Source organism: Crassostrea angulata, chromosome 3, assembly GCF_025612915.1.
Source record: "Crassostrea angulata isolate pt1a10 chromosome 3, ASM2561291v2, whole genome shotgun sequence".
NCBI classification, from domain to species: Eukaryota; Metazoa; Mollusca; class Bivalvia; order Ostreida; family Ostreidae; genus Magallana; species Magallana angulata.
Genome location: NC_069113.1, coordinates 54,276,870 through 54,293,395, shown reverse-complemented (window position 1 = coordinate 54,293,395; position 16,526 = coordinate 54,276,870). Strand labels below are relative to the sequence as shown.

At 31.2% G+C, this 16,526-nt stretch overlaps 1 protein-coding gene across 1 annotated transcript; it reads left to right on the top strand.

Moving 5' to 3' along the window:
- The first annotated feature begins 6,199 nt into the window (after positions 1–6,199).
- LOC128177385 (spidroin-1-like) lies at positions 6,200–7,281 on the top strand. The gene has a single exon (XM_052844077.1). It carries the CDS (start codon positions 6,200–6,202, stop codon positions 7,118–7,120), a length of 921 nt encoding a protein of 306 aa, XP_052700037.1. The 3' UTR covers positions 7,121–7,281.
- Positions 7,282–16,526: the final 9,245 nt, after the last annotated feature.

Sequence of the window (16,526 nt, the reverse complement as noted above, 5' to 3'; positions counted from 1 at the left end):
CATGGAAATGCTCTAAAAATATGCGTTTCTCCATGAATTTTGTTCTTTCCTTTGAAAATTGACAACTATTTTTAATAATATATTCTACCCTGGAGACCCCAAGTTCTGCAAATTACTCACAATATGTTCCCAAATAAGCATTAAAATGCCATTTTTACATCTTTACCCTCGGTTTCCATGGCAACAGGACCACATAGCAACAAACTTTAGGCTTTTTTACTCACCAAAGTCTATCAAATTGTCAAGTATGAAGAAAATCCGTGACTATGCGTGGCCACCGAATTTTGATTCTTACATAGAATTGATCTTAAGTACTTAAGCATATTCAGAAATTTTACTTAGCAGATTGAAATTTGACTTAACATATGGCATAGTATGTTACATGAAAGTTTTCAACTCTCAAGCATATACTTACCATATGCTAAAATCCAAGTATGAATCTTGCATGTCTTAAATATTTAAGCGTGTTGCTTAAGTGTATGAAATAAGAAAACTGTTTACAAATTGTGAAAATATCAGAAAAGTTAATGCCCCTAAACTTTCAGTATGCATCTTTGCAGACAGTTTAGAAATGTGTATTTCGAAATAATCTCAAATGTATTGTTTTCTAACGACAATCTTAACGTCATAAAATAATTTTATGTCATGTACATTTTGTCAGTCCGTACGTAAAATTTTTTTTTCTATAATCCCTTTCTTGGAACAGATGGAAGTTAAATGAAACTATGATAAAAACTTAGCGATTTTATACCCTCGTGATTTGATAAGAAATAGATTGTCTACGGACCTTTCCGTTTTCCCCGATTATGACAAAGAGCACACGGTGGGTGTGACCGGTCAGAAGAGGATGTTTACTCCTCCTTTGCACATGATCCTACCTCTATCTTTCTAGAGGTCCGTGTTTCTCTGCTTTGAATTTGAATTTCGTTTTATGGATTTTTGATATGGATGGCAGTTTGTTCTTGTCATTTCTCATTAATGAAGGAATTAAGAACTCACATAGAATAGTAAATCTCCAGTTTTTATAATTTATATGTAGATTATAAACAAAATACTAGTATGTTAAAGGGACATGGACACGATTTGAGATCAAAAAATGTATTTTTTTTTTTTTTATGAATAAAATGGTTAACTTGTGCATTTTAAATGATTGACCAAAATATTGAATGTTAAAGTCAAGTTACAAGCGAGATACATAGGTGAGAATTGGTTGTTATGTAAACAAAGCTCGAGTCTTATAGTTGTTTACAAAAATGTAATGTAGAGAATTATCATTTCGTAGACAAAATGACATGCAAAAAACAATATAAACTCATTCAATATCTTCATGAATACTATTTCCAACAAAAGAAAGATACATTTGAATGAAACATACACCAATACAACACATTTGTAAAAAATGACATTCTCGAGCTTTGTTTACAAAACAAAGAATCATAAACTCTGTATCTTGCTTATAAATTGATATTTGACTTTCAAATTTTGACATAGCATTGTAAACTTCTATATTTATGAGTATAAATGTTGAAAATGGGAAATTAAAATTTGAAAATTTTAAAACAAATCGTGTCCAAGTCCCTTTAAAGTGTGAGGAATTTTAACTTTTTTTCACATACATATTGTTACGACAGCCGTCGTGGGTGTTCTGTCAAACAGAGCAAGATTTGATATCTATTAACATGTTTTATATAGGATAAAAACATACAAATACATTTAATATATACATATCAAAAACAGCAAAAATTAAAGTCTTTCTTCGTCACAAGTCTCCACCACGGGCACGTAGAATTGGCCATCCTGAGGAAACAGACTGGAGATATGTAGGAGTGGCATGGCGTGAATCTGAGTTCAATATAACCTTAAAGCAACAACAACACACCATACAATAGCACGAATTCACAGCGAATATGAACAATGTATAACGTTTAGAGTATCAAACTACTTAACTTATAATAAACACGTCTAAACGATGGGCAAAATACACGGTACATCTCAACAAAAGATACAAGTGTTCCATGCACTTATATCCTAAGATAGAGAACACACTCGACGCGTGACCACACAGGAACACGCGAGAGCAAACATCTCTGTTCAACAGTTTTACCTCGTCCAACCAGTATATCAAAAAGTAACTAAAAAATATTTAATATAAACTCCAAAGTTATGTATTAAGGCTAATCCATAAATAAATTACAAAGTAAAAAATAGTACAACTTACCCCTAGTAGGAGAACGGGTTACTCAAACATTAGCTGCTTATACCTGTCATAAAAAATCTTTTCCAGTGTCTACCAGGTCTGCAATGTGGCAGTTAATTAAGGTAATTTAACAATAGAAAAAGAACTGACCAATACTATAGCTGATACCGTGTCCTATGTACACTACGAGTATAAAAAACGAGTTACATTTGAACATTTGAGAGGTTCCTTATAGAATATTAGTGCGTAAAAAAGTAACAATAGAGACTGATTTGTGACACATATCACGTTTGTGTTTAAATAAAGCATAATCTTTTTAAAACCATGATCAATCGATATTTACATGATAGTGAAAACTGAAGTGACTTTGTTTACCTAAATAATAGCGATATGCTAAGCTTAGAATTAGTAAGCATATAGCTTAGAATTTTCATCCAATGAAAATTAAGATAAAATTATTCCTTAGAAAAAAGCATAAACTTTAGAAAAGTCTTAGAATGTTTATGCATACTTAGCAACATAACTGAATTAAACAAGAAAACACATACATTTTTTGTGTCTGTTTTGAAATTGAATGCTCTTAAAATGCTACACAAAAATTTCGTTTCAGGACCGACAAATTAAAACGATACATTTCCATGTTCTAGCTTTTTATTGCAGCGTTTAAATAAAAGCTTTCAAATTTATCCATGAAAAACGGTTGCTTGAACTGGAATATTTATTCTCTATGATACAAAAGGAATAACTAATTTAGCAAGTCAAATTTATTAATGACATTTATTATTAAGTGCTCGTTTTATCCTTTCAAATCTCTCTGAAGTTTTCAAATTTATTTTATCATTAAAAAAAAACAACCTATAGACTTAGTATGAAAGCATATATGTAGCTTTCTTACAGGAAATACATGAACTCTATCGTTTTCAATGACTTCGAAAAAAAATAATTCGAACAAATACTTCATATTACGGAACATTTTGTAAACGTTTATAGAATCTTACGAGTCGCATTTAATTTCAATAATTTCAAGAAGAAATTATTTCGAACAAGTACTTCATATTACATTAAAGTCAAGTAAAACATTCAAAGAATCTTACGATACACGTTTTACTAATATTACAAACCAAACTCATTTTTACAAGAACATTTTTTTTAATTACATACAGATAGATTGTAAAGCTGTGATAAATTACTTTATAATGTTCATTTGAATTAAACCCTTAAACTTACAACAAACTATTTAAAATATGAAATTGATATATGGTTTTTGCTTTAACACTATTAGAGAAATGTGAACATATAATCTGAAGTTTTTCTGTGCGATTCATCTTCCTATATACTAATTTTGTTTGAAAAGGCAGACTGCTACCTTATTAAATCATTTTCATATAATTTAATTCTGGTTGTAACGCGGCATTTGATTGGATAGAAAAATTTAGTTAAATTTGTATAACCTGGTTTGCACGTCACAAGACACGTCACAATGCACCAACGTACTAATTCACTTGACGCTACGTTTGAATTTTGAACAGATTTATATCATTTTTAAAAGGAAAACGGACTCAATTTGTACAGCAAATTCCAGAAAATTAAATTATAAGGAATGAACTCAATATCTTCCCAAGTTATACTCGTATAACCTGGGTTGGAGCAATTTACGCTTTTTTTATAATCCGCTTCGCGGATTATGAAGCGTAAATTGCCCCAACCCAGGTTATACGAGTATAACTTGGGTAGACATTGAGTTCATTTCTTAAATGAAGAAGAACTAAAATAACTTTATCACTAAAAATACCTTTGAAAAATTAAAATGACCGCATAGTATACTGAATGATGAGCCTTTAGTTTCAATAATGCATTACATATGAATTAATATTAGCAAATGATAATTTAATTTGTTTAATAATAGTGTTGATATCAGTAAAAACGATTCAAAATCAAGTAAAATCAGTGATGAAAAAGTATAATATCTTAAATAAGATAGCTAAAACATTTTACACTAAGGATTAAGATTCTGGTGAGTAGCAACCTATTATGAATCCTAAATCATATAAAGGATCAAATAGTTCTTGGTAACAGATATAGGGTGACAACATGACGAAAACATATTATAACTAAAGATTAGAACTCGGCAATCAATCGAGTCAATGATACAAGCTGCAAAACTGTTTCAATAACAAATTCTTGATAAGATTTTTTAAAATCTTTTATCTACTGTGATTTTATATTCCACATTCACACAAAAAATATTTTAATCTCATTTCAGATGTTTCCAAAAGTAAAATATTATCAGAGTTTCAATGTAAACGCAAGTTGATATAAGCGGCCTTTCAAAGGAAATTTAACATATGACATTGTACACACGTACATGTACAAAAATGGTGTTCTATCTTTGTGATCATGTTTGCGCAATGCTTTTACAATTCAACTGTAATTGTAATTATATCAATATGCATAGTTTATTTTTACAATAAATATTTTTGAAAATTCAAATTTCATTATTGTCTATAATTTACAAAAAGAATTATACCTGTATATTTATACATGTATTGAGTTTAGATAAATGGTTCAAACAGAGACATAATTTCCTTGACAATGGTTAATTTTAACTTAACCTCAGTAAACCAGCACCCCCTATAAACCGGCCCTTTTGTCCGGCCCGGAAGCCTGTCGGTTTAAAGAAATTTCAATAGTATATATTTCGCAATAATACATGCGTAATATTCTAGCTTATTTAGTCAATGAACATTTATTAAAGCAAACCAATAAAAGACAACATTAAAATGAGAGAGAAAGAGAGAGAAAAGAGAAAGAAATCAAAACATATTCCAGTTCAAGTTACCAGTAAAGTTGAGTTAGGAAATTGTTCAATAATATAAAACAAAATTTTAGGGGAAAAGACTGTGGTAAATTAACCAAAAGAGATATAACACGACGAAATATTTCTAAGAATTAAACAGTTACGAACTTTTGCGTTTTTAAACCAACTACATCACATACGCAAAAGTGGATTCCTTAAACGTATTATTTAGTTAAACATCATCATACTAATTGATAATAACCGACCATACTCCAACAAAATATTTTTATAATGAATTCAAGTAGCATAACCTTTTGCATGAGGAGATACCCTGACTGAAAAACAAAACATGCCTATGTAAAGAAAACATGAATCATCAAAAATCTCCCATGGTAAAGATCTAAACTAACAATTATGTAATCAGCGTTTTACCGTGAAAATTGTACCATCCAAGTCAATTGCAAAATTCTTCTTATTTTAGGTAGCCAATCACAGTTTAGCTTTTATCAGTAAAACCTCATGCATATTCTTTCCTGATACGTCAACGATCTGGTGTGTATATATAGGCTGCAAAGTGTAGTAATTGTCACTTATCGTCCAGGTTCGTTCACCAAAAGACACTTCAAGGTAAGAACAGTGATAATTTTAATTCATCGTATAATCAAAAAACACTTATAATATCTTTAAAATCGTCTAATGATAAAGTATGAAAATCACATTACTAAACAAAAATAGTACATGATTTATATTAAGATTTTACATTTTGGTACAGCATAAATTATTTTTCTTTTTGAAAATAAAGTACTTTTAAAAAAAAAAAACAAAAAAAAAACACGTCGATTATTGATCAAATCAATTATTTTACGGTTTACTACAAACTTGTGCTTGTTAAAAAATCACCAATTTGAAAAATTAAACTTTTCTTTCTAATATAAATACTTTTTGATTTAAATATATATAAGCTTTATTTCAAAAAAATCACTTCATTTTCTAATGCCAAAAATTTCAAGACCATCTATCTAAATAAAAAAACTTTGGTTTATTGTTGATAACTGTTTGGTCAAAAAAATTTGAAATTGGTTAGTAATAAATATCTCGTTTCGCAGCTCTTCAATAAAATAATTACACTGTAATCACACATTTGATGTACAAATGATGAAAATTGCTTTAAGGCTTTAAGAAGTATATCCTCTTCGTTCCTCCAGATGATCCCTGCTGTTCTCCTTCTTTGCCTCGTTGCTGGCGCTATCACTCTGCCAGTCAACACTGACTACTATCCTAAACCTCAAGGATATGGAGGACGTAAAATTAATGGCGGTTTCATCGGCATCAACAACAACGGATTTGAAAGCAGCATCTTGGGGCTTAACGGTGGAAATTCTGCTGCTGCTGCTGCTGCCGCAAGCGGCTTGAACTCCGCTGCCGCCGCCGCTGCTGCCTCCAATGCAGCTTCAACAGGTTTTAACAATGGATTTGATGCTGAATTTGGATTGTTTGGAGGAAACTCAGCTGTCGCTGCTGCTGCCGCTGCTGCTGCATCATCTGCACAAAGGACATCATTCAATGGACTCCAAGGGCACTCAGAACAGCATTTAATTGGCTCTAACTACGGACCATTCGTTCATCAGGTTCAACCCGTACAATTCCAAGCTGTTCAACAATTTCCAGGTCTGGGAGGTTCCGCTGCTGCTGCTGCCGCCGCTGCTGCTGGTCAGCAAAGTGCAGCCGCTGCTGCTGCCGCCGCTGCTGGTCAAAATGCTGCCGCTGCTGCTGCCGCCGCTGCTGGTAGAAACGCCGCCGCAGCTGCCGCCGCTGCAGCTGGACAAAATGCTGCCGCTGCTGCTGCTGCCTCTGCATCTGGTGCTAACTTCGGATCTCATTTAGGAATTAGAGGTTCCCAGTTTGCTGGTCAGATTGGTGGTCAATTTGTTCAGCCATCTCCCTACTACCCCAATGTTGTCGGACAAAACTCTGGATCTGCCGCCGCTGCTGCTGCTGCCGCTGCCTCTAACAATGCAGCTGCTGCCGCCGCCGCTTCAGCTTCTGCCAATGGATTTAATGGTGGAATTATTGGAGGATCAACTGGTGTCATTGGTTCAAGATTTGTACCAGGAAAGAAATATTAATATGAATTAACATTTCATTCGTTCGCAAAAAGTTTGGAGATATTTTTTTTTCGGTCTGTGATATGCATGTTTCTCTTATGTCGGTGAAAATGTGTATTTATTATCATTTTTGTTATATTTATTGGTAATCTACATTCAATAAATATATTTTACAAATATGATTTCGTTTTTTAAATAGCTTGCTCTTATCTACAATGTTGTAAATAATAATAGTACCAGGAAATGATGAAAGTGATTTTCACAGAAAGTATTATAATAATTTTACCTTTAATATATTGTTCTAAAACTGATATATTGATTGACAAAGATTTATATACACCCGAATTGTAGAATGAAATACAGTTCTACTTTATTAACGATTTGCCTTCTCTCGTAAGAGTCCAATCATAAAAATGCAGATCATATACTGGAATATAACGAATGATTAAGACTATATGAAAAAATGACAATTCCAAACCTTGAACCATCTCAAAAACCCATAAAACGGAATACAAATTCAAAGCAGAGCAACACGGACTTCCAAATAGATAGAGGTAGAAGCAGTTGTCTAGGAGGAGTGAGCATCCTCCACTAACCGGTCACATACTTCTTTTTTTCACGAAATTTCACCAGCTTTTCAGCAAAAATGGCATTACATTTACAATACTGTAAGTATTATGAAATATCTTTTTCAGTCACATCTAGACGCTAAATAGTTTCAATAAAAATTTGCACCACTAAAAAGTTATAAAGTTTGATACCTTCGCTTGATTTGTCTACTATTATTGGGAAATGAGATCAAAACGCAATGGTACAAATTATTGATAATGAAAATTTTAATTTCTAACCGTAAGGAAAAAAAAACAATTAGACAAAATGTATACCAGAATCCTTTTGATCAATCCATTGATTTTATTTGTTACCAAGTTTGTAACGAGGTGTGGTGGATGTGGGTGTTAGGGTAAGATAAAAATGTGTCTGTAAATGTAAATGACATTTTGATAACATTGATTTTGCGATGCTTTATTTTGGGTTTTTTATCAATAACAACAGTGCTCTAAAACCTTAATCTATGTCTTATTGTGCTAATCAATTTTGATAAAAGAAATTGATTCTGTTAACTGGAAATTCATTTTTGAAACTCTAGAATTTTTTGTTTTGGGAAATCAGGTAAATATTTTTAATACGATAATGCATTTAATGCTTTACACAAATATTATCTTAACATGTTCATCCAGAGAAAGGATGTAGAAAAGGGAATACCATGTCTCAATATTTATTCATACTATCTGATGAAATTCTTGGTATCTTAATCCGAAATAAAGAGGATGAATAGGACATAGATTTAAATATGTAAGGATATAAAGCATTGTAGTGTGCAAACGATACTTTATTCAACACAGAAGACCCCACCCAAATCTGTTTAAACATAAAAAGCAAGATGAGGAAATATCAGGTGTAACAAAAGTTAGATACCTTAAGGTGGCGTGGGACATCTGTCCATATTAATGTAGATTAAAGTACATTATAACTAAAGTACTTTCATCGGTTTGAAATTTTACAATATTCAGGTTTGCAGACTTTTTGTTTGAAGAAACACTGTTGTTTTCTTCTAAGCAAATGCTTTAGATTAAAGGGATTAATTGAACAATGAATCGTTTCACTGGTTGGGTGAAATGACAAGTAAAGGACTGTGAAAACAACCTTATTTCGTTTGTGATACTACTTGTTCGAAGCACGTTCATGTTGTTTTAATAAAATAATAATGAAAGGTAAATAACATTTAACAAAAGTCATTTTCAGTTTCGTCATTTTTGGGTTTTTTTAATCAATTACAAATCTTGATGAATTTATTTTGTTCAGAGTAAAAACATTATCGCAATCAAACTTAAATGCGGAGAGAGAAAGAGAGAGAGAGAGAGAGAGAGAGAGAGAGAGAGAGAGAGAGAGAGAGAGAGAGAGAGAGAGAGAAAGAGAAATCTGTATAATTTTGAAAGTGGTCGTTAATGTCTACAATGAACAACAATTTTTTACCACAAAAATTTTCTAGTTGACAAAATAAAGATCAAAAGTGTTTGATTACTCATAACAACTCAAAAAAGGACTTGTAGAAATTTTTTGTCCGGGATTAGGATTTTCAATTTTTGAAAATAACGATCAGTCAACAGCATTGAAGACAAATTACAAAAGCAGACATTCAATTTAACACTTAAAACATGGTGTAATACAATAAATGCTTGTTAGATATTTATATATATAATATATACAGCAATATATAATCAAATTCTTTTTTTAATCTTATTTCCACATAGAACAGTAATTTATTATTTCTGATATAATATGGCACTTTTAATTTCTACATTGAAGAGAAATCATCGATGCAGATTATTTTATTGACCTGCTTCCAAACTCTAAGAGTTTTATTTTTCATAGCCTTTATCAGAAGAGAGCAGAAGGCTTAGAAAATTTATGAGATTATTTTTTACCATTTCACGTTAAAGATATACCAAAGGAACACTGTCAAAAATTGATCATTTATTTTGAACAGAGTTGTTTTGAAACAATTTAACGGCATAATCAACAGTCTTTTGTTTTAACGAATGAACATACAAAACATTGTTAATATGACCATTATTGATATTTCTTAGTCAAGGATGTTAAATAATTCACATGTGAAGATGTCAAAATTTTCACCTCAAATATGCTAGAGCTCTGCCGTTCAAATTGCACATCATTACATTGCCTGACGAAAGAAGACGGAACGTGCACGTTTAGAATTAGGATTTAACGACAAAATGATTTTTGAAAAATCTAAACACGTGTATAATAAAAATCTTTCTCTTTTTATTATTTTCTTATAACGCATGTTATGAGACATCTGGGGTGATGTGCATAAAAATTCTTTAGTACTTAAGCATATTCAGAAATTTTGCTTAGCAGATTGAAATTTGACTTAACATATTGCATAGTATGTTACATGAAAGTTTTCAACTCTCAAGCATATACTTAGCATATGCTAAAATCCAAGCATGAATCTTGCATGTCGTAAGTATTTAAGCATGTTGCTTAAGTGTATGAAATAAGAAAACTGTTTACAAATTGTGAAAATATCGGAACGTTAATGCCCCTAAACTTTCAGAATGCATCGTTGCAGACAGTTTAGAAATGTGTATTTCGAAATAATCTCAAATGCAATGTTTTCTAACGACAATCTTAACGTCATAAAATAATTTTATGTCATGTACATTTTGTCAGTCTGTGCGTGAAAGTTTTTTTTTTATATAATCCCTTTCTTGGAACAGATGGAAGTTAAATGAAACTATGATAAAAAAAAAATTGGACTTTATACCCTCGTGATTTGATGAGAAATAGATTGTCTACGGACCTTTCCGTTTTTTCCGATTATGACAAAGAGTACACGGTGGGTGTGACCGGTGTCGTATAATTTAAGGTCCGCCCTGTAAAATGGTCCGGCCGGACCTTTAATGTTAACATTTAGGGTCCGGCTTTCCCCTATAAGAAAAGGTCCTACCCGGTGTCACTTATTAAAAGTTCTCTTAAAGTAATTATTCTTTTTGCTCCTGTACATGTATCCTAAAGATGTCTTTGTTTATGTAATCCAATCGGACATTTGCGTATCGTACATTGACCGTATTACTAATTAAATTACTTTTGGAATATTAAATATTGATAGCGGGCTAGATTTTGACCAATTGTATAAGAATCTGAAAAAAAGAAAACCAGGAGCATTTTGACAATAACTTGCACACGCTATTAAGTCCCTTTGTTTTTAAATCTCTTCCGGTGTATATGTATTAACAGAGAGTGTCACGACAGGTGAACACGGGTAAAAGAAGCCCTTCAGGCATTCACACCTGTGCTAATCAGAATACACCCCTGAACTGTGAAAGAAAAAATGTCTCCGCTGTAGTGTTCTACACAACTTAGATTGTCTTTTTAGCTGTGCCTTGTTTAATTTTCAGTATGTCAGGAACGTTTGATTATATAACAATAATTTATACGTCTCTAGGTAGATTTAACATTTATTTAGTGTATGATAAATGATAAGAGGCCGCATACATGTATATGGATTACCTGAACAAAAGCGATATACGTTGACAATATAGTGAACATCCGTAACTGTGGTAACTATAAGAGCGTGAAAAAACAAAAGGAAGTTAATTAGAAGACACATGTACCAAATATCAAAAAGCATGTTTTGATTGACTACAGGTACATGTAGTGTTTATTCGTTCTTTCATTATTCAGTTTAGGCTTAATTAATGTTGGAGTGGACATGAAATTGACTTCAGGGAATTTTTTATTTATTTATTCAGAATAGTTACAAATTATTTATGAGTATCTAAATAATTGATTTTCATCGTAAAATATTTCAATTAAAGGAATGAGACACGGTACATGTATATATAAATGCATTGTGTCCCTAAAAATATCGTAAAATTAATGTAATATTTAGTAAGAGAAATTACTGTAGTAAAACATATTTATAATTAAGTTTTATCCGACGACTTTTTAAAAATGTGACAAAGGCCTGAAATCCATTGCAAACGATTGTCCGTCTCATTGAAATAATCTTAAAATATTAAACTATGTTTGGGCTATTCGTCTGACGGTATTGATTTTCATCTAGTGGCCTTTTTATTCTTTAAATTGGGGGAGGGACCATGAAATGCATTTCATAATGTTTTTATGATACTTATGAAAAAAAAATTAATGCTATATGTGGGTGTAGCAGGCAGGTATCTAAAATAAAATTTTACCGGGGTGTCAACATTTGCCTTTTTCACACAAATATTTTCTTTTTAAGAAATTTTTAAACTGAATCAACTTAAATTCTTTTAAGATACAAAATGCTAAGACAGCCGAAGAAATGTGGCTCTTTGCTAATATTACATATGTTTAATTTCTTATGAACAAATCAATTCCTTTGGATACTCCCCTTCTTTGATATTAACAAAGGCAAAAGTCTGATCCAAAAATATAATTATAAAAAAAAAGGATCGAAGAATTGAACAATTTATTATAATTAGCATAACTTACACATGTGCCCAAGTGCAAATAAAAAATAGCAATAATACGTACCGCTTGCAGGTATTGGTATTTAACTTACATGTGTAATTGTAAAAAATATTTGATTTTGTAACGTGTCACGATTTTAAGCGTGTATCATATTGGAAAGATGTGCAAAAAGAGGAAAATGTCCATTGTTTACATGATCATTTCTAACAGTCAAACACCTGAAGGTGTGAACCCTTCACACCCGCAGGGTGGTGTTTGTGTATATAACACCTGACTGAAGCCATTGTTTAATTAGTGACACCAATCAGTTTCATTTCCTGTTTATATAAGATAGACTGACAAAATTAATGTTGAAATAAAAAAAACCCAGGTTTAAACTGTGTTTTTAATGTGAGTTTTAACTACATGTAAAATTATGTATTTTCATTAATTTTACACCTTTGGTAAGTACTCCTTTTAAAGAATTACAAAACAATACCACTTATTTTATAACAAAATACTCGAAATTGAAAAAAAAAATACAAATGAAAAAATATATACAGTACCCAGGACCTGTTATGTTAGGCGGACCTTTTCTTATACGGGCCGGACCCTTTTAGAGCACAGGCGGACCTTAAATGTTAACATTAATGGTCCGCCCCGGACCATTTTACAGGGCGGACCTTAAATTATATGACACCGGTCAGCAGAGGATGTTTACTCCTCCTTTGCACCTGATCCTACCTCTATCTTTCTAGAGGTCCGTGTTGCTCTGCTTTGAATTTGTATTTCGTTTTATGGATTTTTGAGATGGATGGCAGTTTGTTCTTGTCATTTCTCATTAATGACGGAATTAAGAATAATAAATCTCCAGTTTTTATAATTTATATGTAGATAATTAAAAAAAAAATAGTATATTAAAGTGTGAGGAATTTTAATTTTTTTCACATACATATTGTTACGACAGCCGTCGTGAGTGTTCTATAAAACAGAGCAAGATTTGATATCTATTTACATGTTTTATATAGAATAAAAACACACAAATACATTTAATATATACATATCATAAACAGCAAAAATTAATCTTTCGTCACAAGTCTCCACCACGGGCACGTAGAATTGGCCATCCTGAGGAAACGGACTGGAGATGAGTAGGAGTGGCATGGCGTGAAACTTAGTTTAATATAACCCTAAAGCAACAACAACATGCCATACAATAGCACGAATTAACAGCGAATATGAACAATGTTTTACGTTTAGAGTATCAAACTACTTAACATATAATAAACACGTCTAAATGATGGGCAAATTACACGGTACATCACAGCAAAAAATACAAGTGTTCCATGCACTTATATCCTAAGATAGAGAACACACTCGACACGTGACCACACAGGAACACGCGGGAGCAAACATCTCTGTTTAACAGTTCTACCTCGTCCAACCAGTACAACAAAAAGTAACTAAAAATATTTAATATAAACTCCAAAGTAATGTATAAAGGCTAGTCCGTAATTAAATTACAAAGTATAAGATAGTACAACTTACCCCTAGAAGGAGAACGGGTTACTCAAATATTAGCTGCTTATACCTGTCATAATAAATCTTTTCCAGTGTTTACCGGGTCTGCAATGTGGCAGTTTAATTAAGGTAATTTAACAATAGAAGAAGAACTGACCAATACTATAGCTGATACCGTGTCCTAGGTACACTACGAGTATAAAAAAACGAGTTACATTTGAACATTTGAGAGGTTCCTTATAGAATATTAGTGCGTAAAAAAGTTACAATAAAGACTGATTTGTGACACATATCACGTTTGTGTTTCAATAAAGCATAATCTTTTTAAAACCATGATCAATCAATATTTACATGATAGTGAAAACCGAAGTGACTTTGTTTACCGAAATAATAGCGATATGCTAAGCTTAGAATTAGCAAGCATATAGCTTAGAATTTTCATGCAATGAAAATTAAGATAAAATTATTCCTTAGAAAAAAGCAAACTTTAAAAAAGTCTAAGAATGTTTATGCATAAGATCCTCAGTTTCCTATACGTATATTGGGTCAAAGTTTAATTACATGAAAAACTTTTTAATTTTGAACGTGCTTGTTTTTAAAAAAATATTTTATCTATAAATGTTAATCATTAAGTTGCTTTTCATTATGCAAGGAAAACATCACGTTTAATATTCTTATTAACAAAACAAATCATTTTACAATCATACTTAGCAACTTAAGTGAATTAAACAAGAAAACACATACATTTTTTGTGTCTGTTTTGGAATTGAATGCTCTTAAAATGCTACACAAAATTTCGTTTCAGGACCGACAAATTAAAACGATACATTTCCATGTTCTAGCTTTTTATTGCAGCGTTTAAATAAAAGCTTTCAAATTTATCCATGAAAAATTGTTGCTTGAACTGGAATATTTATTCTCTATGATACAAAAGTAGGTTCTAACTTAGCAAGTCAAATTTATTAATGATATTTATCATTAAGTGCTCGTTTTATTCTTTCAAATCTCTCTGAAGTTTTCAAATTTCTTTCATCATTAAAAAAAAACCCATAGACTTAGTATGAAAGCATACATGTAGCTTTCCTAAAAGAAAATACATGAACTGTATCGTTTACAATGACTTCGAAAAAATTTATTCGAACCAATACTTCATATTACGGAAAATTTAGTAAACGTTTATAGAATCTCACGAGTCGCATTTAATTTCAATAATTTCAAGAAGAAATTATTTTGAACATGTACTTCATATTACATATAACATCAAGTAAAACATTCAAAGAATCCTACGATACACGTTTTACTAATATTTCAAACCAAACTCATTTTTACAAGAACATTTTTTTATTACATAAAGATAGATTATTAAGCTTTGATAAATTACTTTATTATGTCCATTTGAATTAAATCCTTAAACTTACAACAAACTATTTAAAATATGAAATTGATACATGGTGTTTGCTTTAACACTATTGGAGAAATGTGAACATAAAATCTGAAGATTTTTTAGCGATTCATCTTCCTATATACTAATTTTGTTTGAAAAGGCAGACCTGCTACCTTATTAATTTTTTTCATATGAAGCAGAACTAAAATAACTTATCACTAAAAATACCTTTGAAAAATTAAAATGACCTTATATTACACGGAATGATGAGCCTTTAGTTTCAATAATGAATTACATATGGTTTGATATAAGCAAATGAAAATTTATTTGTTTAATAATAGTGTTGATATCAGTAAAAACAATTCAAAATCAAGTAAAATCAGTCATGAAAAAGTATAATATCTTAAGTAAGATATCTAAAACATTAGCAACCTATTGTGAATCCTAAAACATATCAAGGATCAAATAGTTCTTGGTAACAGATATAGGATGACAACATGACGAAAAAAAAATCAGGATTAAAGATTAGAACTCGGCGATCAATCGAGTCAATGATACAAGCGGCAAACTGTTTAGATAACAATTCTTGGTATGATTCTTTAAAATGTTTTATCTACTTTGATTTTATATTCCACATTTACACAAAAAATATTTTAATTTCATTTCAGATGCTTCCAAAACTATAATATTATCAGAGTTTCAATGTAAACGCAAGTTGATATAAGCGGCCTTTCAAAGGAAATTTGACATATGACATTGTACACACGTGCATATACAAAAATGGTGTTCTATCTTTGTGATCATGTTTGCGCAATGCTTTTACAATTCAACTGTAGTTGTAATTATATCAATATGCATAGTTCATTTTCACAATAAATATTTTTGAAAATTCAAATTTTATTATTGTCTATAAGTTACAAAAAGAAGTATACCTGTATATTTATACATGTATTGAGTTTAGATAAATGGTTCAAACAGAGACATAATTTCCTTGACACTGGTTAGTTTTAACTTAACCTCAGTAAACCAGCACCCCCTATAAACTGGTCCTTTTGTCCGGCCCGGCAGCCTGTCGGTTTAAAGAAATTTCACTAGTACGAGGGTTGTTCGGAAATTATTGAGACAACATGGATATTTCCCTTCCTAAGTGACGAATTAGGGTAAAAATTGGCATGAACATTTACGAAACCTTAACAAATAATTAAACAAAAAATATTTGAAATATGTTTAATATTTTGTTTACAACGGTAGATAAACAAATCGGTGGTCTGGGTACCCGGCGCAAGCGTAAACTCGGAGAATAATAAAACTAAAACATCGCCTATCTAAGTGTCCGCAAAGTAACAGTTTATAATAAAAGAAATCAGAATATATATGTTCATTTTGCTATTTATTGTGACAAACTTTTGATCAAGTTTCACTTCTGTTCGAGTTGAAATACGGATATGGTACAGATATACTTACCAAGCAATAGAAATCTGACAACGACGGTATATTGAATTT

Bases quoted from the DNA above. Each gene is read 5' to 3' on its own strand.
- LOC128177385 (XM_052844077.1), top strand. From the start codon at position 6,200: ATGATCCCTGCTGTTCTCCTTCTTTGCCTCGTTGCTGGCGCTATCACT.